At 39.7% G+C, this 25,380-nt stretch overlaps 2 protein-coding genes across 4 annotated transcripts in view; one reads left to right on the plus strand and one right to left on the minus strand.

The window, feature by feature from the left end:
* The window catches only part of LOC110199380 (uncharacterized), a 29,212-nt gene extending 28,532 nt beyond the window's left edge, over nucleotides 1-680 (plus strand). For both annotated transcript variants that reach the window (XR_013487090.1, XM_020974183.2), the window contains one exon: nucleotides 592-680. The gene's annotated coding sequence lies outside the window, so the exon portion shown is untranslated. The remainder of the gene's footprint in view (nucleotides 1-591) is intronic.
* On the minus strand, nucleotides 1-23,976 carry MOG (myelin oligodendrocyte glycoprotein). 2 transcript variants are annotated; one of them, XM_020974189.2, is made up of 8 exons: nucleotides 23,764-23,951; nucleotides 22,430-22,777; nucleotides 7,203-7,316; nucleotides 6,100-6,120; nucleotides 5,406-5,426; nucleotides 3,408-3,524; nucleotides 3,044-3,064; nucleotides 1-743 (listed from the first exon to the last, which is right to left on the minus strand). In XM_020974189.2, the coding sequence occupies exons 1-8, from the start codon at nucleotides 23,846-23,848 to the stop codon at nucleotides 730-732; spliced, it is 741 nt and encodes a 246-aa protein (XP_020829848.1). In that variant the 5' UTR covers nucleotides 23,849-23,951; the 3' UTR covers nucleotides 1-729. The 2 variants fall into 2 exon arrangements, with proteins under 2 accessions (XP_020829848.1, XP_020829847.1); XM_020974188.2 differs by lacking the exon at nucleotides 1-743 and adding an exon at nucleotides 1,889-1,974 and having other exon boundaries at nucleotides 23,764-23,976.
* Between the last annotated feature and the right edge of the window lie 1,404 nt (nucleotides 23,977-25,380).

The raw sequence follows: 25,380 nt of genomic DNA on the forward strand, positions 1-25,380 counted from the left end.
CCAGTTCCTACATGAGACTCTCCCATATGCACTCTTCAGGCCCAGCAGGTGCCTCACCTTCTAGGTCTCCTGAGGTTTCATTTCTTTTGCCTGCATTACACATAGGCCCTAGCTCTTTGCAGAAAGAAATGAATGTTCATTTGCATTTCATTGGGCCCTTAATTTGTATGTGATGCCAAAGGCCCTGAGTTTCTACTTAGGGGAGAGGCCTGGGCTGCTCCTTGAAGTAGAGATGATATCTCTGCCCTCATGATGCTGGTGTCTCCAGGGCAATAAAGAGTGGATCACAGTATCTGTCCCTATCTGAGGGTTAAAGATGGACTGCAAAATGGCAATCAAGTTGAAGATGGCTGTCAAGAAGAATTCAAAGAAGGGGGATGGTAAGTGAAGGAAGGGCAAAGAAAATAAGTGCAGCAATAGAAATGGGAAGAAAAAGGAAACTGTAGAGAGAAACAAGGTAGAGAAGGATAGGGCAAAAGAAGGAGTTAGGAGAATGGACAACAGAAAGAAGAAGAAAGAATCCTTCCTGTTTTGGACCTGAGGTCCAGAAAGGACCCTGTAAGTGTCAATTTGAATGTCTTCTCTCCTCAGCACATGGGTGAGGAATCCTGAGGGAGAAGGGTGCTGGAGGGTGCACCTCTCTTGTAGACCAGTCAGTGACCTGCCCTCCGGTGAAGGATCGAGCTGGTCAGCCTCTTCACTGTTGCTTCAAGGGGAGGCCAACATCACTCAAAAGGGGTATTCTGAAAGAAGAAAAAACCACTTTTGGACACTTGAACTGGATGTGCCATGGGCATCTCAAACTCTGCATGTGTGAACTAGAACGCATTATCTTTCCCCTCAAATCCTCCCCTCTTCCCAACTTCCCTATCCTTATAGAGAGGTACCACCATCTTCCCAGTTACCCAGGCTCACAACCTAACTATTATTCTCAATTCCTCATTTGCACTCATACCACACGTCAAATTTGTCATTCAGTCTTGTCATTGCTACCTTTATGACACCTCTCGTAGAAGTTCCCTTCTCTACCTATGTAGCCACTGCCCTGGTGAGGCCCTCATCACCTAATGCCTGGATTGCTGCAAGTATTCTGTTTGGTCCCCCTGCCCCAAGTCTCTCCCACTGAAGTCCATCCTCCACTCAGATGCCAAAGTGATCTTCTTAAAGTGCAGGTCTCACCGTGTCACTTGTGACATGTTCTTGTCATTCCCCTCACTCAAGAAACTCCAAGTGGCTTCTTACCTCAAGGATCAAATGCAAAGTCCTTTGGCTTTTAAAGCCTTTCACAACCTGGCTCCTTCCTATCTTTCTATTCTTTCACCGTATTCCCCTCCATATATTTTATGATACAACAACATTGGCCTTGTCCCTCAAACATGACACTCCATCTCCTACTTCTTCACTGGCTGTCCCCCATGCCTAGAATTCTCTCCCTCCTGACTTCTCTGGGTTCTTTCAAGACTTAGCTCAAATATCACCTTCTTCAAGAGGTCTTTCCTATCATGACCCCTGTCCCCTTCTCTCTGAGATGACATTTCATCTGTTCTGTATATAAAGTCATTTGCATATTGTTTCCTCATTAGAATCTGAGTTCCTTAAGGGCAGAGACCATGCATTTGCAGTTTTTTGGCTCCCTAGTGCTTAACACAATACCTCACATATAGTAATAAATAATGCTATAAATTCTATAATAAATGAACACAAATTATATCAACATACGTGTAAACATAAAAATAAATATAAGTAAATAAATAATACAATAATTAAAAAAAAGTTTAATGAATGCTTGTTGACTGATTTACCCTTTTTCAATGGCATGGATCACAGAATCAGAGAAGACTCTGCATATTATGTCCATCTCCCTGCCTATAGGAGGACTGCTCCTACCTAGATTAGGAGCTCTTTTCTAATCTGCTGATTGTTTTTAGGACTCCCCGCCTGCTTGTCCTTCTGGCTCCCTCCTTCTCTCTTGACCTGAGTCAGGAAAAATAGGGCATTTGTAAGAATTTAGTAATTTGTGGATTGTGTAGAAGTGAAAAATTGAATTTTAGATCCAGAAGAGACCTTAGCTAGTAATACTTTACGTTTCTATAGTATCTATAGCAAAATTCATTGAGGTTATGTGACTTGTCTAAGGACACACAGCTAGTTATGAATGGAGTGGTAATGAAAGCAGCCAATTGTTTTTCTAAGTTAGTTACTGCCGTGAAGAGGGTCGTAACCAGCTATTCCTCATCTCCAGTGAGAAGTGTGCTCACAATCTTTGTGACTTTGGCTAAGTCATTCGACCTCCATGAGCCTCAGTTTTTTCATCTGTAAAATGAGGCTGGACTAGATGGTTTCTAAGGTCCCTTCTAGCTCTAAATCTCTGATCCTGTGATCCTAAATTGAATGAAATTTGCTACTATTACAAAAAGACACCTAGGTAATAATTTTCTGAGACATAGGGATTAAGGGAAAGGGAGGCTGAGGCTTCTCCTCTCTAGAAATGCCTCCACAGGTGAAAGACTCCTTACTCCTTTCCTTCTGGGCTAGAGGAGGAGTCATCTAAAGTGAAGGAAAGGGGTATAGATAGACTTTCGCCATAAATTAATATAAAATTAGAAAGACTGGGTGTCGGTAGATTGAGCATTGGACATAGAATTAGGAAGATGACCTGAGTTCATGTCCTTTGTCAGATGCTTACTAGTTTTGTGATCCTGGCCAACTTACTTAGTTTCTCTCGGTCTCAGTTTCCTCATCTAGAAAATGGGGGTAATAATAGCACCTCCCTTACAGGGTTGTTGTGAGGATCAAATAAGATAATATATGTAAAGTTCTTTGTAAATTTTAAAGCACCATGTAAATGTTAGCTCTTATTAAATAAACAAATACTGCATGGCAAGACTATGCTAGTAAAATCCCTGTTGTGGTTATTAGGACTTCCTGGGGACCTGGAACCCCATGCTGCTGGAGGATGAAATGGAAGAAAGAAGATGTGGATGGGGAAATGTAAAGTTAAAACTAATTGAGACACATGGATGGGAGGAAACATGGAACTTACTTAGCTCTTCGAGGAATTGTCCTAAAACAGAAAGAGAAACAAATAGGTCACTGTCAAATTTCTTGACCAGGTGATCCCTATCCTGGGCTGATTGCCCCCAAAGCCTCCCTGACCTCTTTCTTTTTGGAATACTCAGAGATCAATCCTTGCTATCATTTCACTCAAGAATCTAGAAATGTCTGCCCTCTTATTTTGATAAGTATCTCCCAGGACCCTTAGGGAATCGTGTGTTTATATGTGTGTGTGTTTGTGGGACTCCAGTATTCTTTAATTTTGGCCCCCAAGTTCCCAGCTTCCCTCTGCACCTCATTTTAAGGAGACTCTATTTTTGATTGCCCATGAGTTCCCCACTTTGACAATCTACCTGCTAGTCTTCGATGCAGCCAGTTGTAACAGATGATCATGGCAACGAAGGGTCCCAGAACGGGCACTATCACAAAAAGTGTTATCTTCCAGCAGGGGACTTTCAGGAAATGGGGATCTGAATACAGAATCACAGGATCAGAATGACAGCATCTCAGTGAAGGAGAGGCCTTGGAAGCCATCCTGTAACCTTGTAACCCCTCGTTAACCCCCCCCCCCAAAAGGTGGTTATCCAAACTTTGTATGAAGGGATTCAACTGAGACAGGACTAAGAACCTTCTTCAACAACCCATCATGCATCTGGATAGCTCGTATTTCTAAGAATGATCACAATGACAGTATCAAATGTAAATCCTCCCCCAACTCCTGCCGATTTATCAAAATCCTACCCATCCTTCATCCTCAGGTTCCACTTCCTTAATTCTGCTTTCATCTGCTCAGCCCACAGTTATGTTTCTCTCCTCTGAACTCAGAATTAAAGAATGTTAGTGTAAGAAGGGACCTTAGCAACAATTAGTCCCAATGAGAGGTATCAAACTCCCTGCCCCTGAGCAGCATTGAGACCTGCAGAACTCTCCCAAACCAGATTCAGATGTGATTGGGTGTTGTTGTTATTGTTCAGTCATGTCTGACTCTGTGACCTCATTTGGAGTTTTCTTGGCAAAGATACTGGAATGGTTTGCCATTTCCTTCTCCAGCTCATTTTATGGGTGAGGAAACTGAGGCAAACAGAGTTAAATGATTTGCCCAGGGTCAGACAGCTAGGAAGTATCTGAGGCTGGATTTGAATTCAGGAAGATGAGTCTTCCTGACTTTAGGCCCAGTACTCCATCCACTGTGTCACCTAGCTGCCCCAACAACAAACTCCTTGCCTATAAATAGCACTGAGACCTGTACAACTCCCCCAAACAGATTTGAATGTAATTGGGTAATATTTAACAAAATAAATAAAAATACAATACAACATAGATAATGTGAATTTGTGGTTTTCTAAGTCAGTTCTGTTTGGGTTTGACACCACTGGTTTAGACTCCTCATTTGGCACATATTAGGAGCTTAATAAATGTTTATTGAGTGATTGATTGATTGATTTGAGAGATGATGAAATTGAGATCCAGAGGGATAGAGTGATTTGTCCAAGGTCACAGTTAGTAAATGAAAGAACCAGGATAAGATACAGACCCAGGTATGCTGATTCCAAGCCCAGTAATGAGCAAGTCACAGGATGATTTGCTCTTAACCTTAGGAAGTCTTCAGTGTGGTTCCTTTGCTCTAGCTTTTCTTAAGCCTTGTACATACCTGCCTTGGGTTGGTTCACCTAATGTCCCCTTCCCCTCTATTGTTTCTCTGATGATCAAAATCACATGCTTCTTGATATGGTTCAAGATTTTCCTCCTCCAAAAAGCCTTCCTTGACTAAGCCCATTCCATTGTGATCCCTCTCTTATCCCACTCTACAGTCTTTATACCGTGTTATAGGAAGCCAGTTCGTTTTGATTTACAGGATTTTAGACTACATTGTTGGTATGAAATAATCATATGTACGTCCCTCCTTTACATCCCACCTGCCCCCATCCCAGTGGCCAGTGCAGTGCTGTATGTACAAGGTGACATACCTGTTGAATAAAATTGAGTAGGGAAATAACTATGTTCTTATTCCCATTTCCTATCCTCAAGCCCCTTGCATTTACTGTCTGCCAGGGGCCTTATTTTCCTGGTGACTGAAACAGGAAGATGAGGCATGGCTGGTGAAACACAATTTAACTGGAGACACTGGGATAGGGAGAGAGAGAGAGAGAGAGAGAAGAGAGAGAGAGAGAGAGAGAGAGAGAGAGAGAGAGAGAGAGAGAGAGAGAGAGAGAGAGAGAGAGAGAGAGAGAGAGAGAGAGAGACAGAGAGAGAGAGACGAGAGAGAGAGAGAGAGAGACAGACAGACAGACAGAGACAGAGAGACAGAGAGAGACAGAGAGACAACACAGAGAGAGAGAGAGAAAACTTACCAAAAGTTCGGTGGAGATTCTCTGAAACACAAAGGGGAACAAAATATTAGTTTAGATTTGATAGACACTAGGCCTGGGCTGCTTCTCTCTCTTTTTAGGGAATCTGTTATCTATTTTCTTTCAGTTGTTCCTGGAGTTATTCAGTTTTGAGAGGGAGGGGGTAAATAGGGAGAGAATGAGAAGGAGCATTCCCTTCTTTGGAGACAATTAGAGTCCAGGGAAACAATGCTTTCTTTAAAGGGAGGGGACTGGATGAGAAGGCCTCTTGTAAGATCATAGGGAGTCTTTTAAAAATGAAGAATTTTCCAAGTCAAAAGAATGTAGAACTGAAAACAACTTTAGCAATAATCTAATCCGACTCTTTCATTTTACAAATGGGGAAATTGAGACCCAGAGAGGCTAAGAGATTTTCCAAAGTTGAAAAATTAGAATAAGAACTCAGGTCTTGTTTACTATAAGCTAAGTGCTCTTTCTACTATTCCAAAATGTGTTGGTGAACTTAGGTTTTTGGAGGAGAGTGGGAGAGACTACGAGAGTAAGACCATCTCAGCATCTTCCAGGGCATCTACACCAGCATAAATCAAGGTCTATCCCTCCCCTTCCCCTGAATTGAAAGAGACAGTTTCTGAGACTTGATGGGAGATTTCTAGCTTTCCCTGGGTACTACAATGAGATAGGTATGCATAGAACTTACCAATCTCTGCTTGGAGTTTGCCTAAAATAGAGACAGAGACATATGTTGATTCCTGCTTTGCTATGACTCTCAGCCCAAGACCACTTCTCCCCAATATCCCTGCATCTTTGCTCAGGCCCTTCCTCTACTACCTGGGATCCCCTTTCATTCTATCTATATTGTTCCTGCCCTCCTTGAACTTGTGAAATCTGGGACTGACTCCAAGTTCATTTTGATTGGGCTTTTACTTTGGCCCCAGCCTGGATACTTGATACTCAGAGTGAAGGCATTATTTTGCATTCGTATTGACTGATATGTGGCCCCGTAAATCTTCAGTTGTTTCATGTCTTTCTGAGTATAATATAACATGAACTACTATTTGAGGCTGCAAAAGCAGGAACCAAGTAGAAGCAGACTACCAACTGTGAAGCATGATTTCGGGGGCACAAAACATACTGTTTCATTTTGCCCTCTCTCTGGCTAAGGCCTGAAAATCCACACTTTTGTGCTGGAGCCAGCTCAAACTGGAGAAAGCCAATTGTGCAATTTTCAGTGTGAGCTATAAATCAGGGCTTGATTTATTGTTTTATTGATTATCTAGATTTAAGAAAGTGGTTGATAAAATGCTAATAATGCAGATTTAAAAGCAGGTCCAGTATACATTTTTGGAGAGCTCATAGTTAGGTATTCACCAGACTTAGATAGTCACCCTTGCCTTCAAACTTCAATTTGATTCCATTAAAAAAAAATTTGAGCAGAACACAGTGGGAGATTTCAAGAAGAATAAGTTTATTAACAGGTAGAAGGTAGGAAGTGAGGGCAGTAGACTGTGGGTCAGGTGGGGAGGAAGGCACCAATTATCTGGGGAAAAGACTTGGGAGGCTGGGATTATGGAAAAGCAAACTTTGCTTACTTCACTATTTTGCCAAGGTCAGAAACCATCTCTTTTCCTTTTGTTTCACTGGATAGTGCTCAGTATAGAGTTTTGTACATAGGGGGTATACAGGAAATACTTGACCAACCATGTTCTAATGACCTCCCCTTCACAGAATAAAATATGTATTGTTCTCAGCTTACTAACCCCTATATTGTTCTTGTTCTTGGCCCATTATGTACTATAATACCTCTCAGTCTGTGCTGCATGTAGAGAAAACCAAGGCCAATGGTGATCTGCAGGATGAGAATGGGCAGGACAGCAATCAGAACCAGCATTCCAGGGTTAATCCAATAAAATGGATCTAAAATGGGGAATAGTTACTGAAGGTTAGTTTCCTGGCAATCCAGTCTAAAGTCCTAAGACTGCTACTATAGCCAGAAGAGATCCTGAGAAATCATTTCACTTATCTTCCTGCTTTTGGGAAGGAAATGTTTAAATCTAGAGGGTCCTTTAGAAATCTTCTAGTGCAACTATCTCATTTTACAAATGCAGAAACTAAATTAAGTTACTGGTCCGGGTTCACACAGTTAGTAAATTCAAGCTATGAGATTCAAGGCCCTGTCTCAAGACTCCAAGTCTAGAGTTCTGTCAACAGTGTTACTATTTCTCTTGAAACTATCCACTCAGGTGGGAATCTTTCTAGGAGAAGGTAAGCCCAACACTTATCTTAATCACCATGTCTAGTATCTAACTACCCCTTACTTTCAAATAATTCTTTTTAGGATGCCAGAGCTGAAACTGACCTTAAGAGTTCCCCTCCTCAGTTTTAAAAATTCTTGACAATAATTTGTATTGTATAATTTCAATCTATTTTCTTCCTTTAAAAGTTATACTGATATCTTTTGTTTTTAACATTACTTAGATTTTTCCTGGTATCTCTCCCCTTTGCCCCTCTCAGAGAGCCATCCCTTATAACCAAAACTTTTTTTTAAAAGAAAAAAAGGAAGAAGAGAAAAAAAATTCAGTTAAACCAATAAATGCATTAAAAACAACTCATATTATAGTCAGTGTTCCACACCTGGACTCTCACTTCTGCCACCTGGTGTTTAAAAAATGTTTAGTCTTTATTTGCATACAATCAGGTCATAACTGAGTCCAGAATGGCAGGTGTCCCTGCTTAGAAGTGAAAATAGTTTTCAACTATCACTCTGACTTACATTCGACTTACATTCTTTAAATGTGTAATAAGAAGAACATAACTACTATTACTACTTTATTACTACTTCTACTACTACCACCACTACTACTACCACTACCACTACTACCATCACCATATCCACATAATGAATATATGTCATAGGTCTATCTTTCAGGGACTCAATGCAAGGACCTGAGGCAGGAGTGGGATGTTATACATGTATAGTGTTTCATGTGAAATACTCTCATATCATTAGCTCATCTGATTCTTCTAACCACTAGGTGGGGTAAGTAGGGAATGTATGGCCTCCTTGTCATAGATGAAGAAACTGAAGCCCAGAGAAGTTAAGTGATTTGCCCAAGATCACACTGAATGGTGTTAAAACCAAGACTAGAAGTGAGATTTTGTTCTTTTTATTATTGAAATTTCATAGAGGAGAGGGCAGAGCAAATCATTCTAGATAGCCACTGAAGGAGCTCATCTAAATTCAATCAGTCAACTAGCATTTATTAAGCCCTTACTATGTATCAGGCACTATGCTAATTGCTGGGAGATACAAAGAAAGGAAAAAAAAAAACCACACGTGGTCTCTGACCTCTGGGAGCTTATAGTCTATATAGGAGATGCCAAGAACTATGTACAAACAAGATATGTACAGTACAAATTGGAGATAATCAACAATAGGAAGGCACTAGAATTAAGGGGTTATCAGGAAAGGCATCCTGTAGATGATGGGAATTTAGCTGGAACTTAAAAGAATCCAGGGAAGCCAGGAAATATTTTTTTTCATGTCTAGGAAAACCAAGGAAACTATGGGACACTTGGAAATATCATCTTGCAGTTTCATTGATGAGCATAAACAAAAAAACCCCCATATTTGATCAAAGAGATATGCATAAAGTGCTTAGCATTGTGCCTGGCACGTAATATAGGTGCTTAATAAATGTTTGCTCACTTCCCCACCATGAAGATACTTGCCAATTTTGTACCAACTTCTGTTGCGTGGGATAAAGAACTAGAGACTTAACACAGCTAGAGTCTTTCTCCTCCTCTTGTAGCTGCCATTTAGATAGTACTTTAAGGTTTGCGAAGTACTTTATAGACATTACATACTTAACAAAGTTCCCCAAACCAAATTGGCATATATTTTGATACTCAACAACTTTAATGTAAAGATACAAGGGAAGATGATGAAAAAAAATGTTCAAAAAATGTCTTGGTTTTGAAAGAAAAGGCTTATGTAGTATCAGAAGCCTAAAGCCTGTGTATCATATATGCTTTCTTCCAAAAGAGAATTAGAAGGTGATATACACAGGGAGCACTTGAATACTGTTTGAAAAAGACCTAGGGTTTTATCAGATTGTAATTTTAATGAGTCAACATTATGATATAGCTATAAAAAAAACTAGTATGATTTGAGGCTGCACTCACAGAGACATAGCTTCTAGGAATAAGGAGGTGATAGTCCCATTGTACTCTGCCCTAGTCAAACCATATCTGGAACACCATGTAGAGTTTTTGGTATTGTGTTTGAAGAAAGGCACTGATAAACTGGAGAGTGTCCAGAGGAGGGCAGCCAGGAAGGTATGGGCCTTGAGTTCATACCAAATGAATTTTGGCCGAAGTAACTGGAGGTATTTTGTCCAGTGAAGAGATCACATATTTGGGGAAGATGTGTTCGAGTATTTGAAGGGTGACCATGTAGAAGAGGGATTAGGTTTATTTTGTTTGGTCCCAAAGAGCAGAACCAGGAGCAATTGGTAGAAGTTGCAAAGAGGCAAATTTAGATTTTATGTTAGGAAAAACTTCCTAACAATCAAGAGCAATCCAGAATGGAAGGGGGCTATCTCAGCAGGTAGTGGGTTTCTTTTCCTTGAGGTCAAGCTGAGACTGAGTGACCACTTGTCAGGTAAATTAGAGTGGGGGTTCTTTTTTTTTTTGGTATAGGTTGGGCTACATGATCGCTGAGATCTCTTTCAACTCTGTATTTCTGTGATTCCTGGTGAAATGTTACTATTATAATATGTGATCCTTTTGCTGGTGTATTGTCATTTTAAGATAATATGCCATTTATGTGGAATTGTTTAGAGGTGGATGAGAAGGGAATGAATGAAGGAAGGAAATAAGGGAAATGAAGGAAAAGGGTTATGTCAATCTTTAAAAGATTTAAGTTATTGCCACTGTTATTAAAATTTTTTTTGATGTTTAAAAGAAGTAAGAAAGTTTTTGTTTTAATAAAAACTTGTAAGATATGTATATAAAGAAATAGCTTTCAGGTGGGATTTGAGTAATTTTGGACAGAAAATAAACTGTGGCATAAACACAAAAACTCAAGTCATTATATGAATGATGTAGAATTTCTGTGTCACTTGCATGTGAACAGTGTGATGATGCTTTAAAGAGGCAGAGAAATAATTATTATTAAAAATGGACAGAAGTGAGTACAAAAAATACAGGTTCAAGGACACAAAGTGGATATGTTGGACCATGCTGAAGACTTATATCTGCAGGGGAATATAGTATTTCAACTCAATCCCCAAATAGTTTTTTGCATCTAGTGGTTTAGTTACTACAGAAGGTAAAATTTTAAAAAATGAGAAATCGTATGTATTTGGAGACAGAAATATGATTATAAGAGGATCATCCATTTTACAGGGGAAATCTGCTGAGTGAAAAGTGAATTTCTGAGAGTAAGGAGATTTTTAGTTAAGCCACTGAAAGGAGAGTAACCTGACATAGAAACCTGAAGAGAATAATGAAGCCACAGCAGGGGACTTAAAAAGCTGCATGGTCGGAGCTCTGGCAGTTAGAAGCAGTCAGCTGACAGAAGGCTCCAACTTATTCTTGATTGGTGGGAGAATTGATTTTATTGACCAAGAGCTTCAGGGACAGTTGTTGGCAAGAGCTGAAGCTTCTCGTGAGTTTATTGGACTCTGCTGCCATCTATGGTTTGAGAAGGAAAAGCTGAAGGGAAAAAACAGACCAGCTACTTTTTATCCAGATTTACTGGCCTTGATTAAACAGTCAGCTGGAATTCTGTGTGCTGCTGTGAGTTTTGTTCTGTTCAGAAGATAGAGCATCTGGGTGAATGAGCCCAGAGGTAGCCAGTCTGGTGAGCTTAGTTTTCTGGCTTAAAGGGAATTGCTACTCACATTAAGATGCTCTTTTAAGGGGTGTTTGTAAATTGAAAGAACTTATAAATAAAACATTCTAGTATAGTAGAGGATTTATCTAGCTAGAGAGTGGTAAGGACCAGCAGACAAGCAGTTAGCAGAAAAATCATTTTTCATGTGTAGATGATCCTGAAAAAACTAATTACATCAGGATCTGAATTTCAGAGTGAGTTATCCCAAGCACAAGGGTTTTCCTTCATAGTATGCTTCTCTGACAAATTCTCCATGTGCCCAGTCTTCCTCGTATGTACTGAGCACCTTGGTGGGAGAATATGGCCAAGTTTTATATGCAGATTGGGATATACTGTGTTATTTATATGTTTAATTTTATATATTATTAATAACTATTATTTATATCGTGCTTTAGGGTTTGTAGAGTGCTTTACATATATTAACTCATAGATATGTGAGATATCATTATTTCTTTTGCCTTTTTGCTAAGTAAATGCTTATGTTTGAGATTTAAAAGTGTATTATTGTGAGTGGCTGGTTGTATAAGTAGAAAAATTATATCAGTAGGGGATCACAATCTAGAATTACAGATACAGCCCTGGACCTGGAGTCAGGAAGACCTGAGTTCAAATCCAGCCTCACTTACTAGCTAAGCTTGGGCAAGTTACTTTACGTCTGATTAACAACAACAACAACAACTAATATTTATGTAGTACTTACTATATGCCAGTTACTGTGATAAGAGTTTTACAAAAGTATTATTAACTCATTTGATCCTCACAACGACCCTGGGAGGCAGGCACTATTATTATCCACATTATATAGTGAGAAAACTGAGGCAGAGGTTTGTAAAATGAGGATAACAATAGCATTTACCTCCCAGAGTTGTCATGAGGATCAAATGAAGTAATATTTTTACAGTGCTTAGCACAATGCTTGACAAATAGTAGGCACCTAATAATTGTTTGTTTCCTTCCAATGTGGTTGTCCTAGGACCCTGAGAGAATTTATGTGTTACCATGTCATAGTAGTCTAGCTCTGGAAACAGCCCTGCCCAGGTGAAGGCAAGTTGGAGTGAATGAGCCAAGAAGAAAGTGAGTAGGTATCAACAAGCCTCATGCAAAGGTGTCTCTGAAGCTCCTACAGAATGTGGGTGGCTATATCGTTGTGTAAGGGACAGCCAGGTGACTCAGTGGATAGAGTGTCAGGCCTGGAGTCAGGAAGACTCATTTTCCTGAGTTCAAATTTGGCATCAGACACTAGCTGTGTGACCCTCAGCAAGTCACTTAATCCTGTTTGCCTGAGTTTCCTCATCTGTAAAATGAGCTAAAGAAGGAAATGGCAAACCACTCTGGTATCTTTGCCAAGAAAACCCCAAATGAGGTCATGAAGAATTGGACGTGACTGAATCTCATGTAACCCATGGATTGCATTGCTTTTACAAAATGTTATTCTATTAAAATACATGTTCCTTTTTCTGGTTTGCTACCATGGTACAAACTGAGTTCTGGTGATCTTAGAAATTTCTAGCATGCTTAGTATGGAAAGTCCAGCCAACTGAAGTATATTAACCCAGTTAATCTGGAAAAATCTAGAAATGAATACACAAAGTATTTGAGAATTGTTTCAGTCATGTCCAACTCTTTGTGATCCCACTTGGGGTTTTCTTGGCCTTCAATGCCTTTCAGATGCCTTCAATAGAACAAAAACAGCATCAAGGTTAGCTACCACACTGATGGTAAATTAACTTGAAAAGACTCCAAGCCAAGACTAAAGTGGAGGGAGAGTTGATGCATGATTTTTTTGTTTGCAGATGATTGTACACTCAATGTAGCCCCTGAAGCTGAGATGCAACAAGGTATGGATCAATTCTCTGCTACTTGTGCTAATTTTGACCTAACAATTAACACCAAGAAAACAGGTTTTCCACCAGCCAGCACCATACCATCTATATGTGGAACCACTGGTTACAACAAATGGAGACATTTTGAATACTGTTGATAAGTTCACTTACCTTGACAGCATGCTTTCTAGAGATGTCTACAAAGATGATGAGGTCTGACACATGCATTGCCAGAACTAGTTTAGTGTTTGGGAGGCTCTGAAGAAAAGTGTGGGAGGGAAAGTGTTAGACTGTCTACCAAACTGAAGGTCTACAGAGCTGCTGTGCTGACCTCATTGTTGTATGTCTCTGAAATCTGGACAGTATACCAATGCCCTACCAGAAAACTGAATCACTTCCTTTGAGTTGTCTTAGGAATATTCTGCAGACCATCTGACAAGATAAGGTACCAGACACTGAGGTCCTTTCTTGAGCTAGACTGCCCAAGCATTCAAACTCTACTATAGAGAGTGCAACTCTGGTGGGTTGGCCATATTGTTCAAATGCCAAATGTATGTTTGCCTAAAAAACTATTTTATAGAGAACCCACACAAGGCAGGTGTTCATATAATGCAGAAGAAGTGATACAAGGACACTCTCAAGGTCTCCCTGAAGAACTTTAGAATTGATTGTTTGGCATGGGAGACACTGGCAAAGGACCACCCAGCATAGCATGCCTGCATCAAAGAAGGGACTGTGCTCTATGAGCAAAGCAGAATTGTAGTAGCTCAAAAGAAACACGAGATGTGCAAATTTAGAAATATCTCCCCTCCAAATGTTCATATGGACTCTTTGTGCCTGACCTGTGGTAGAGTCTTCTGAGCTCATATTGGTCTGATCAGCCACAGTCAGGAGATGTACTGTACCTTGACTCCAACATAGTGATGTCATTTTGGTCCTCTTTGAGAATGAAGGGCAACTACTGGAGTGGTTTGCCATTTCCTTCTCCAGCTTATTTTACAGATCAGGAAACTGAGGCAACCAAGAGACTTGCTCAGGGTCCCAAAGCTAGTAAGTGTCTGAAGCCAGATTTTAATTCAAGAAGATGGGTCCTCCTGACTCCAGGCCTGGTACTCTGTCTGCTGCACCACCAAGCTTCCCTTTTCATGAGATAAATGCACAGCAGAGGTAACTATTCAACAACACTTTGATTGTTAACATCAAGGAAGCTTAAAAGGGGAGACGCATACTTCCCAAAGATGTTCACCACTGTCATAAAGGATGTCTTGGATAAGGTCTAAATGGAAGAAGGATTCTCTTTCTATAAGTGATGAGGTCTTTCAGGTGCTCTTGTTTGTGAATAGAGCGCTGGGTTGGGAGTCAGGAAGACATCAAATTTGATTTCAGATACTTGATAATTGTTGGGACCCTGGGCAAGTCACAACTTCTGCCTGTTTCCTCAACTGTAAAATAGGGATAATAACCTTCTTCCCAGAACTCTTGTGAGGATCAAAAGAGATAATATGTGGAAAGCACTTAGTACAGTGCCTGCCATATAGTAGGCACTTAATAAATGCTTATTTCCTTCCTTCTTGGATGATATTATGCTATTGCATTGCGCTTCAAAACATTACAGGGCCTCTTCAATAAGAAACATGACATTCAAAAGAGATTGTATTAATGGCAAATGCTGGAGGGGTTGTGGAAAAACAGGTACTTTAATTCAATGTTGGTGGAGCTGTGAACTGGTCTATCCATTCTAGAAAGTCATTTGGTACTATGCCCCCCAAACTATTAAACTGTCCATACTCTTTGATCCAGCTATACCACAACTAGATCCTAGAGAGATTAAAGAAAGAGACAAAGGACTGATATGAATAAAAATATTTATAGCAGCTCTTTTTGTGGTGTCAAAGAATTGGAAACTGAGAGCACGCTTACCAGTTGGGGAACGATTGAACAAGTTATGGTATGTGAAGATGATGGAATATTTGTGCTATAAGAAATTATGAAGGGGATGGTTTCAGAAAAACCTAGGAAGATTTATGTGAACTGATGAAAAGCGAAATGAGCAGAACCAGGAGGACAATTTATATAATATCAACAATATTTTAAGGATTAACAACTTTGAAAGCCTTAGGAACTTTGAGCAACACAATGACCAACCACAACAGCAAAGGATTCATGATGAACCATGCTATCCTCCTCTAGATAGAGATCTGAAGGACTCAGAGAACAGATTGAAGCATATTTTCTCCTTCCTTCCTTCCTTCCTTCCTTCCTTCCTTCCTTCCTTCCTTCCTTCCTTCCTTCCTTCCTTCCTTCCTCCTTTTCTTTCCTTTCCTTCCTTTTTTGTTTCGTTTTATAGATATTTGTAACAGGTTTTGTTTTTCTTGCCTTCTCAATGGGTGGGAGAAGGGGAAATGAGAGGGAGAGAATTCAGAACTAAAAATAAAATCAAATTAAAAAAGAGACTGGCTCAACCATCCATGTAGAAAAAACTAAATTAATGAATAATACCTAATGTTCAGATTATGACATACAATTGGATGACTAGCCCACTAAATGGATATATCTATATGTATGTCTATCTATCTATCTATCTATCTATCTATCTATCTATCTATCTATCTATCTATCTATCTATCTATCTTTCAGGTACAACAGATAAACAGAGTTGAAGAAAGAATTGAATAGGAAAAAGAAACCTCACTTGATTGCACCTGTGTAATTGTACGATTCCAAACTAATGCCTGTTCCAAAGACCCATCTTTTCAACTCAAATGTTCTCCTAGTGATAATGTACGTTGGAAAATATTGGAACATCACAATTTGTAAAGAATAAAAATTGTGACTCAAGGGCCAATGGGGAGACATTGCAAGTAGCAAGTAGCATTTAATATATTTATAATGATAAACTGCCCTCCAAGAAGTGGTATAAGATATCACTGAGGAAGTGTGTAATCAGAAAAGGAGGTGTACTGGTCAAGGGACAGTGGTAGAAGAAAACAGCTGTATAGACAGTATTTCATTGGTACTCACAAAATGTAAAAAAATCTAGAAGAACTTACTCAACATGTTGGGTGGGTTCCCCTTAGAGGATTTGGGTGAGGAGAATTCACAGTTAAGAATAGCACTGGATGAGAAGGCATGCATGGCTAAGATTTAGATTTCACTGAGGGAGGGAATATCTGTATCATAAAATCACAGGTCCTTTACAATACCAAAGAAACAATTCCAATCTCTACAACCTAAGTTTCTTTTTTTTTCTTTTTTGTTTGTTTGGTTTTTCTGGGGGTTAAGTGACTTGTCTAGGTCACACAGCTAGAAAGTGTCAAGGGTTGAGGCCGGATTTGAATTCAGGTCCTCCTGACTCCAAGGCTGCACCTCTATTCACTCTGCCACCTAGCTGCCCCTTTTATTCTGTTTCTAAAAAGAGAATACAACTCTTATGTCGAAATTGGCTGTGACCCTGGGTCATTCACTCCACCTTTCTGTGGCTTAATTTCCTCAAAAGTAAAATGAATGCAAAGTTTGTTGCAAGCTCTTCACAGATTTGTTTGAAAAGTCAAAAAAAGATGAAGATTATGAATGTACCCTGTGTTACATGTACGACAAGTAGTCGGATGACTAGCCTAAATCCACAATGTTGGATTTGGAGTTAGAAGATGTTGGCTCAGATATTGGCCCTGCCTCTTACCACCTCTATTACCAAGGGCAAGTCATGGAACCTCATTGGTCTTCAGTTTCCTTATCTGTAAAATTAGCAGGTTGGAATAAATACTCTCTATGGTCTCTTCCAACACTAAATGGATGATCCTAGCAAGGCATTTATTATTAGCTAGAAGCTCTTTTACTTTGTGTAGCCCTTTGTTAACATCCAGAACTGTCTCTGTTCTTAATTTGGCATGCAGCCTATAGCCCAGTGGGGGAGCCTTTTAAAACCAAAATAATGAGCAACCTTCCTGTAGGCAGAGAGAACAGAGGAGAGGAGAGGAATTGAGCAAGCAGCTGGAAAAGCTTGACATTTCGTCTCACAACAGCATGAAGTCTTTTCAAATTCACCTGTACAGAACACATTTAAAAAGAAGGTTCTTTATTATGTTTCTATTTCCATAATGCCAAAGGAGCATGTAGAAATAGTGCTTTGTTGGTCTGGGTACAGTGAATTCTTTACCACAAACAATCACTTCAATTGAATTCAATAAACATTTATTAAGCGCCTTCTCCATGCCTATATAACCAATGCTCCCCTCTGGTCACTCTATACAACAGTCACTCCTTCTACACAAAAGTACTTGATTGTGTAATGCTTCGCACCATACATGGATGGGGAGCGGAGAAGAGAAGGAGGCTGTTATTGTAGTTTTAAGTTCTCACTACTCTTTTGTTCTCTCCTAGAACAACGTTTACCTTTCAATTCTTCTCACTCCTCTCTAAATCATCCTAATCACCCAGCAGCTGGGACAGAATAACCCACATACACTCCCAAACCATTGACTAAACTAATAATGAATATTTACATAGTGCTTTAAAGTGTACAAAGTACTTTACATATTGAATTCTCACAACAACTCTTTCGAGGTAGGTAGGTGCTATCATGGTCACCATTTTACAGATGAGAAAACCAAGGCTGAGAGAAGTTAATGACTTGTCCAGGGTCTTATAGGTAATAAGCGCCTGAGGCTGGATTTTAACTCAATATCTTCCTGATTCCAAATGCAGCTTGCTATCCTTGTAGCTACCGATTTTGAAACCAAATACAGCACACCAAATGATCCAGGGGGCACTTGTCACTCAGGCTGTGGAAATGACAAGGCACAGAATATTGGGCTCTGGAAAAAGCACGTGTTCATCTAGCTATACCCTCCCCCCCCAACCAGGTGCAGACATAAATACCAGCTGATTGTCAACACCTGAGTCGCGAATTCTGCTCCCTCTAAGACAGGTCTACACAATCTGTGGCCTTTGGCTACTTGCCGCATACAAAGGATTTCGGACTGAGGAAAAATGTAGAGGAAAACATCCTTTGTACGTAGAGAAAGTCTTTTGGTGAGCCACAGGCCGCCCCTAGGCCTGAGGTTGTTCAGGCCTGTTCTAAGACAATATGGAGACATACCAAGGAGGATCTCAAAAGAGTTTCCAAGGTTAAATTCAATCCTGCAAAAGGTAAACCTAACCCCTCCCCCCAAAAAAAAAGAAAAAGAAAAAAAAGCAGCAGGGAAGGATAAATCTGGAGACAAAAACTCTAAAAGGGAGCAAAAAACAAACCAAGAAAACAAAAATGATTTGCCTGCTGAAAATGGAGAAAAGTAAAAAATGAAAAGGATTCAGGTCCTGATTCAATAAGAGAGGGGAAAATGAAAGGCAAATATGAATGAAGTCTTACACCAAGTCTTTTTCTGTGGTCTTTTATTTAGTATGTGTAGATCTGATCATGTTATTCCTCCTATTCAATAAACTAGAATGAAATATAAACTATAGAACAAGTCTGTAGGATAAAATATAAACTCTTCTGTTTGGCTTTCAAAGCCTTTCAAAACCTAACCCAAACCTACCTTTCCAGCTTCATTATACTTTACTCCTCTTCCCCTGCTTTTTATGGTCTAGAGCCAAACTGGTGGTCTTGGACAAAATATTTTATCTCCTATCTTTTCACAACTGGTCATCCCACGTGCCTGACACACACTGTCTCCTTATCTCTGTCTCATAGAATCATTTAATTAATCATTAATTAATCATAGAATCCTTTAAGACTCATCTCAAGTGCCACCTTCTGTGTGAAGCCTTCCCTGATGCAACTTCTAATGCCCTCCTTCCCTCCCTATACTTGCTTGTATGAATTTCTAAATACATATATGCATACGTATTGTCCCCCCAATAGAAGGTAAACTCCTTGAGGGTAAGAACAGTTTCATTTTTGTGTGCGGATGCCCATTGCCTAATAGTGCTTGACACATAGTGAGTCTTTAATAAATATTTGCTGACTGATTGACTTACTCATCTATGTTACTTCCCTTTCTACACAATTCAGAGAAATATTTTTAATAAGAATTTTATAAATGCAATTGTTTTGATAATTATAGAAATACAATTTTAAGAAGGATGCAATCCCATCTTATCCTTCCCCCTTTTAAAATATATTTACATAAATGTAATTTCTTTTTAAATGGGGAGAAATCAGACACTGGTTATTTGTTTTATATAACCGGAAATTAATGGCATATCCATTAAGGGAAGCTTTGGCTTTGACTTGACACTCCATAAATAGTTTTTATATTATACTAAATGAAAAAGACACAGATTGCGATTTAGAGTCACGAGCATGAATTTTAAATGTCTTAACATTTTAAATACCTCTTCTCTGTGCCCATCTTGTCTTTTGGTAGAAGAGTTTTCTAAATAAAACCAGCCCCTGCTGTTGAAACTTCCTCAGAATTATGTGTTCACTTTAACTTGTTGTTTGTGGTAGTGGTAGTCCAGCTCTTTTCTAAGAAAAATAACTGACATTTAAACATTGCTTTCAAGTTTGCATTTTTTATGCATTATCAATTAATTAATTCACAAGCATTTACTACTATGTGCCAGGAAGTATGCTAAGGAGCAGGGAAGGCAAAAAGAAGGCAGAAATCAGTGCTTACCCTCAAGGAACTCACAGTCTAAAACAAAGCAAACAACTATGTACAAACGATATATACAGGATAATTTGGAGATAATTAACAGAGAGAAGGCATTAGGATTAAGAAGGATTGGGAGAAGTTTCCTATATATGGAGGGATTTTAGCTGAGACTTGATGGAATCCAAGAGGCAGAGATGAGGACGGACAAGCTGTGAAAATGCCCAGAGTCAAGATATGGACTGTTGCATTCGAGGAATATCAGGGGAAAGCTTCCATCAAAAGACTATGTGGGGGGAATAAGATGTAAAAAACTGAAAAGGTAAGGGAGGTTGGGGGTCAGGTTATGAAAGGCTTCAAAATCCAAGCAGAAGACTTTATATTTGATCTTGGAGGTGAAAGAGAACCATTGGAGTTCATTGAATAGGAAGGAGGGGATGACATGAAAAGATGAAACATGCACTTTAGGAAGATCAATTTGAAAGCTGAGTGTAGGATAGACTGAGGTGGGGAGAGATTTGTAGCAGGGAGACTAACCAGAAGGCTATTGCAATAGTCTAGGCATAAGGTGATGAGGGTGAACCAGGGTGGTGGCTGTGTCAGAGGAGAGAAGGCAACATGTACAAGAGATATTATGAAGGTAGAATGGACATGATTTGGCAATTGAGTATCTACAGAAAGTGGCTTAGTATGAAGATGACACCCAGGTGGTAAGCCTGCTTGTGTCTTTGAAAGTAATTGGGACGTTAGGAAGAGGAGAGGGCTTGGGGGGAAAGATGATGAGTTTGGTTTTGAACAAGTTGAGTTTAAGATGTCTGCAAACAACTATTTGAGATGTTCAATAGGCAGAGATGCAAGACTAGAAGAAAAGAGAGAGATAGGGTTAGATCTGACAATCATTAGCATAGGGTTAATAATTGAATCCATGGGAGTTGATGAGATCATCACATGAAGTAGTATAGAGGGAAAAGGGAAAAGGGCCCAGGACAGAGCCCTGTAGGACACCCACAGTTAGCAAGCATGACCTAGACTTAGGGGTGGGGAACCTGAGGCTTGAGGCCTCATATGGTCCTCTAGGTCCTCAAGTTTGGCCCTTTGACTGAATCCAAACGTCACAGAATAAATCCCCTTAATAAAAGGATTTTTTCCTGTAAAACTTGGACTCAGTCAAAAGGCTGCACTCAGAGACCTAGAAGGCCACATGTGGCCTTGAGGCCACAGGTTTCCCACACCTGATCATAGGTGAAGATCTAAAGGAGACTGAGAAGGAGCAGTCAGACAGGCAGGAGGAGACAGAGCAGTGTCACAAAAACCTAGGAAGAAGAGAATTATGAAGAAGATCTCATTTGAGTTTCAAAGAAGCTTTGTGAGAATGAGGAAATAAACCCAAAGAGTTAAGTGATCTGTGCACTTAGAGCTTGTAAAAGTTTATATCTGAACCTTAGTCTTCCTCCATCTGAATTCAGCACTCTATCTACAAGCCAATACTGCCTTTACCTTGTAGCACTTTACAATTTAGGAAAGATCTAGAATGGAGATTAAGAGTTGGAAGAGAACTCACATAGTCCAAACCCCACATTTTATAGATGATGAAACTGGGGTACAAGTTTTAGTCACTTGCCTAAGATCATGCACCTAGTAAATAGAACTGTGATTCATACTCTGGTTCTTTTAACTCCAAATCAATCTCTATTTATGCTAAATTATGGTACATCATCCTGACCCCAAGTCTACCATGCCAGATCATCTCTGCTGATATTTACAAAAATCTGGAAAACATCTTGTGTGGAGAGAACTTGATTTTACTTAATACAAAGTTAGTGGCACTTTCTTTGTAGAAGACCTAACAGCTTATCTATATTTAAGATTCTGGTACTTGCTGTCCTCTTTCTCTTTCTTTCTTTCTTTCTTTCTTTCTTTCTTTCTTTCTTTCTTTCTTTCTTTCTTTCTTTCTTTCTTTCTTTCTCTTCTCTCTCTCTCTCTCTCTCTCTCTCTCTCTCTCTTTCCTTCTAGGATCAATTGCCTCTAAATTTAATCTTGAATAACAGTTTGAAAAAGGAATATATCTGCATGGTTTTTAGATTTTTCATATTATGACTGGACATGTATAAATTGTCTGTGTAACAACTAAACCGAAGAAATAAAATCTTGGTTAAAAAATAAAAATAAAGTAAGTGGTCCAGGGGCTGTGAAGAACAAAGATATATGTATGATACCTTCCTTTCCTACTACTGGAGTCATAGCATTTCTTTTCATCTGTTAATTCCCAGTAGAGAAATACATATTAGCTTTGGTTTTTGTCTATAGCTCCTGCAGATTAGTAACATGATTTCTAGTAATGTTCTCAATGAAATAAAACTCCACTAAAATAATTTGATTTTATATGCCAAATGACAGAGTTTGACTAACATATGGATTGAAGTCTTGTGAATTCTTAGAATATTGGACATACCGATATTTATTCACAAGTTAGAACAAAAACATACTCCAAAAAAGACAGAAAATGAATGCTTGAATGATTTGTGACTTTGCTTAGCCTCTATTCATGCAAATAATTGGAAATCAGTTGTATTTACAACTATTTTCTGTTTTGTTATTTTTTGTGCTGTCACTGCTCACTTTCTCCATTGGTTCAACTATTAGAAGAAGAATGAAATTTCAAAAGGAAGTATTAGCTACCAAAAATATAGCATTTAATTTCAAATGCCTGACCTTCCACTTTCAGCTCCATTGCTGCCTCTTCTTGGTATGAGTGATCTCGGAAGAAGCAGGTGTATCCTCCCTCATCAGAGAATCTCACATGCTGGATCTTTAGGGCCACCTTCCCTTCTCCTATGGCCTCTTTCACCAGTGTTGTTCGCCCCCGGTACTCAGGTGCCTGCTCTCCATCTTGATCTTTCCCATTTCGGTAGAGGTGAACCACTCGAGAAAAGGGAGGCCGATACCAGCCTACCTCCATTCCTGTAGCATTCTTAGCAGGTGAAAGGCGGCATGGCAACTCAATCTCATCCCCTACCAAGGCCCGGATTGGGTGAGCTGGTCCTATCACTGTGAATTGTCCTGTTCAATGCATCAAGAAGATGAGATTAAGGATCAGAGGGAAACCTCAGCATGGAAGCATATACAGCTGGTATAGTTGGGAAGAAGGAGGTGCTAAATTGCCAGACAGAATCTAAGATCTAGAAAGGGACCTGAAGCTTCTATTTTTTTTATCTATGTGTCTATCTGTGTATTTATGTATCGATGTGTCTATCTGTCTAATTTCTAAGGGTAAAGATGCCTTGTGCTCTCTTGGCATTTAATTGCTTTAGCTGTTTGAGAAACTTAGAGTGGCTTTTTTTTTGCTTTCCTCATTTAATTCAAGCTCCTTAGCCCAGCCTTGAAGAGTCTTTTACCAACTGTTCTCTCCCACCAAACAGCTCTTATCTTGATTCACCAGCTCAGCCTCTCTACTCTAGTTTATCCAATCTGCTTCTCTTTTATGCCCCATTTCAACCTCTGAGGCTTTGCTCACATAATCCTGCCCACCTTAAATAACCTCCTCTATTAACGTATGTCCCCCCTTTCCTTCCGTAACACATTTCAACATTTCTCTCCTGCAGGAAGACATTCTACTTTATTCCCATTCTGGTCTCTACTCTGCATCTTCATAAGCACTTATAGATTCAGATTCACTATATTATTTGACATTTTGATATATGTTAATTTATGATAGATTACTAATGACTCTTTTTACAGGTTTGTAATATTTGCCCTCAGTTAAATGGTAAGCTTCCTAAAGGAAAAAATTGTGTGCATTGGACTGGGAGATTAACAAGGGAGCTGATCCTCTTCCATTAGACTTGGGGGTCAGGGACTCTGTCTTATTCTTTTTTATCTCTCTACTATGTTTAATAAAGGGTTTTGCTTTTTAAAAAAAGAATCAACTGGTTGACTAGTTGATCAAACTAGTAGAATGGAACATTAGCTCTCAAACAGGATGTAGAAGGTGACCTCTTATCCCTAGAGTTCTCCTTGGAGAGGAAGAAGGAGCAGACATTTCTTACCTGAGTAGCTGGAAGGAAGCTGGAGAAGGAGGAGGAAGAAGGAAATGAGGTAGACAGGCAAAGAGAATCCTGGCAAATTCCACATCTCCACTGACACCGGAAACAGAGAACTATGATATAGGGAACTAAAAAGGTACAGAGCCTCAGACACATGTCCCTTCTGCCCACTGAAAGACCCTGAAGGGATGCTTTTAGAAGGCAGCGTCAACTTCAGTTGCCCCCACCCCCTCCTTCCTACACTGCAGCTGTGCCTGTGGGATTGGTCCCACATTACCCTAGAGCCAACACAAAAGAGCTACAGAAAGGAGGGAAGATAAGTGCTTTCTCCTCCTCCCCATCAAAGGAATGGAGCAGACACTGCCTGGTACTAGGCCCTCTGACTGTTGTCAGTGGCCTGGGCAGCTTCTCTGCCAGATGAAATTTTTCTTCTCCCCTACCTTCCTCCCTCTGGCTTGCTTAGGATGCTGTGAAAGTCTGATAAGCAATTAGCTGGGAATCCCTACTGGATTTGGCAAAGGTTTTCTATAACCTATAGAAGCTAAAAAGGTCATCATATTCATAATATCTCAGTAAATTATGTCATCCAAAGTCTAAAGTCTAAATTTCTCTTTCTGTCGTGTTAGGTGAGGTAGACAGTGAGGGAAGGGAAGGAAGTGTATTCTGGGAGGCATTGGTGTGTATGCTGGAGTCAGCTTCTACTGGCTCTGGGAGGATGATTGTTAAAGTTGCATCACAGGTATTTATATCTCAGAAATCAGTAGCACAGACTGTGCTAAAAATTGAGACTTGATTTATTGTTTTGTTGATTGTCTAGACTTAAAAATATGATGGGGAAAATGTTCATAATGTAGATTAAACTTCAAAGTGTTTTGTGTGTGTGTGTGTCTGAGAGCTGATCATTAAACACTTACCTGCATGTCCCTGCTGGGAGATGCACCCTTTTTGGAATTGTCCACTGGCAATGAGAGTGGGGGGGGGAGTCAGAGTAGGAGATTTCCAAATAAAAAAATGGCAGCAAACTTTGGGACTTCTGTTTCTCATTATTTTAGAGATCCCAGGAAGCACGTTGCTTATTCTCTGCTTACTTCATTTTCCCTATTCCCTTTCTCTTGTCTTTTCACATCCTGTGGCTATAGAGGGTCAGCTCTACACCTACATTGTGTGATCTGAAGGGCTCTGAGAAGGCTTTGTTGCTCCCAAAACTCTCTTCCATTTAGGTGCTACTGTGCCTGAAATTCCACCTTAAGGATTTATTTTTTAGAGTCTCTTCCTGTCATCCCCTTTAAAGATGCAAAGATCGTAGTGAGGTATACCACATGGAGCCAATTCATAGTAAGGTGGTAGTAACTTTTCACATCCACTCCCTTCCTGACTTGGAGGTAACTTAAAAGTCCAGGCAGCTTGAGATTGTCTAGGGGAAATTATAGTGTGTACAGTTAAGTGGAGGAGAGTCTGAAAGGGCCTGTGGGGGAGGGGAGAAGGACACAGAAGGCATGCTGAGGCACTGCACAAACAAACCTCACCTCTTTTGTGATTTTGCCTAGTTCTGTCCCCTAAAAGCCAAGCTAGTTTTAATTAAAGCAATGGAATAAATCATAACAACCAGGATAGATTATC

Source organism: Phascolarctos cinereus, unplaced genomic scaffold (assembly GCF_003287225.1).
Source record: "Phascolarctos cinereus isolate Bilbo 61053 unplaced genomic scaffold, phaCin_HiC Scaffold_5;HRSCAF=322, whole genome shotgun sequence".
Lineage (NCBI taxonomy): Eukaryota > Metazoa > Chordata > Mammalia > Diprotodontia > Phascolarctidae > Phascolarctos > Phascolarctos cinereus.

Bases quoted from the DNA above. Each gene is read 5' to 3' on its own strand.
- MOG (XM_020974188.2), bottom strand. From the start codon at position 23,848: ATGTGGAATTTGCCAGGATTCTCTTTGCCTGTCTACCTCATTTCCTTC. The intron at 22,778-23,763 runs GTAAGAAATGTC...TGCATTGAACAG, and splicing joins GCTTCCTTCCAGCTACTCAG to GACAATTCACAGTGATAGGA. The intron at 6,121-7,202 runs GTATTATAGTAC...TCTCTATTTTAG, and splicing joins CATGCAGCACAGACTGAGAG to GCAAACTCCAAGCAGAGATT.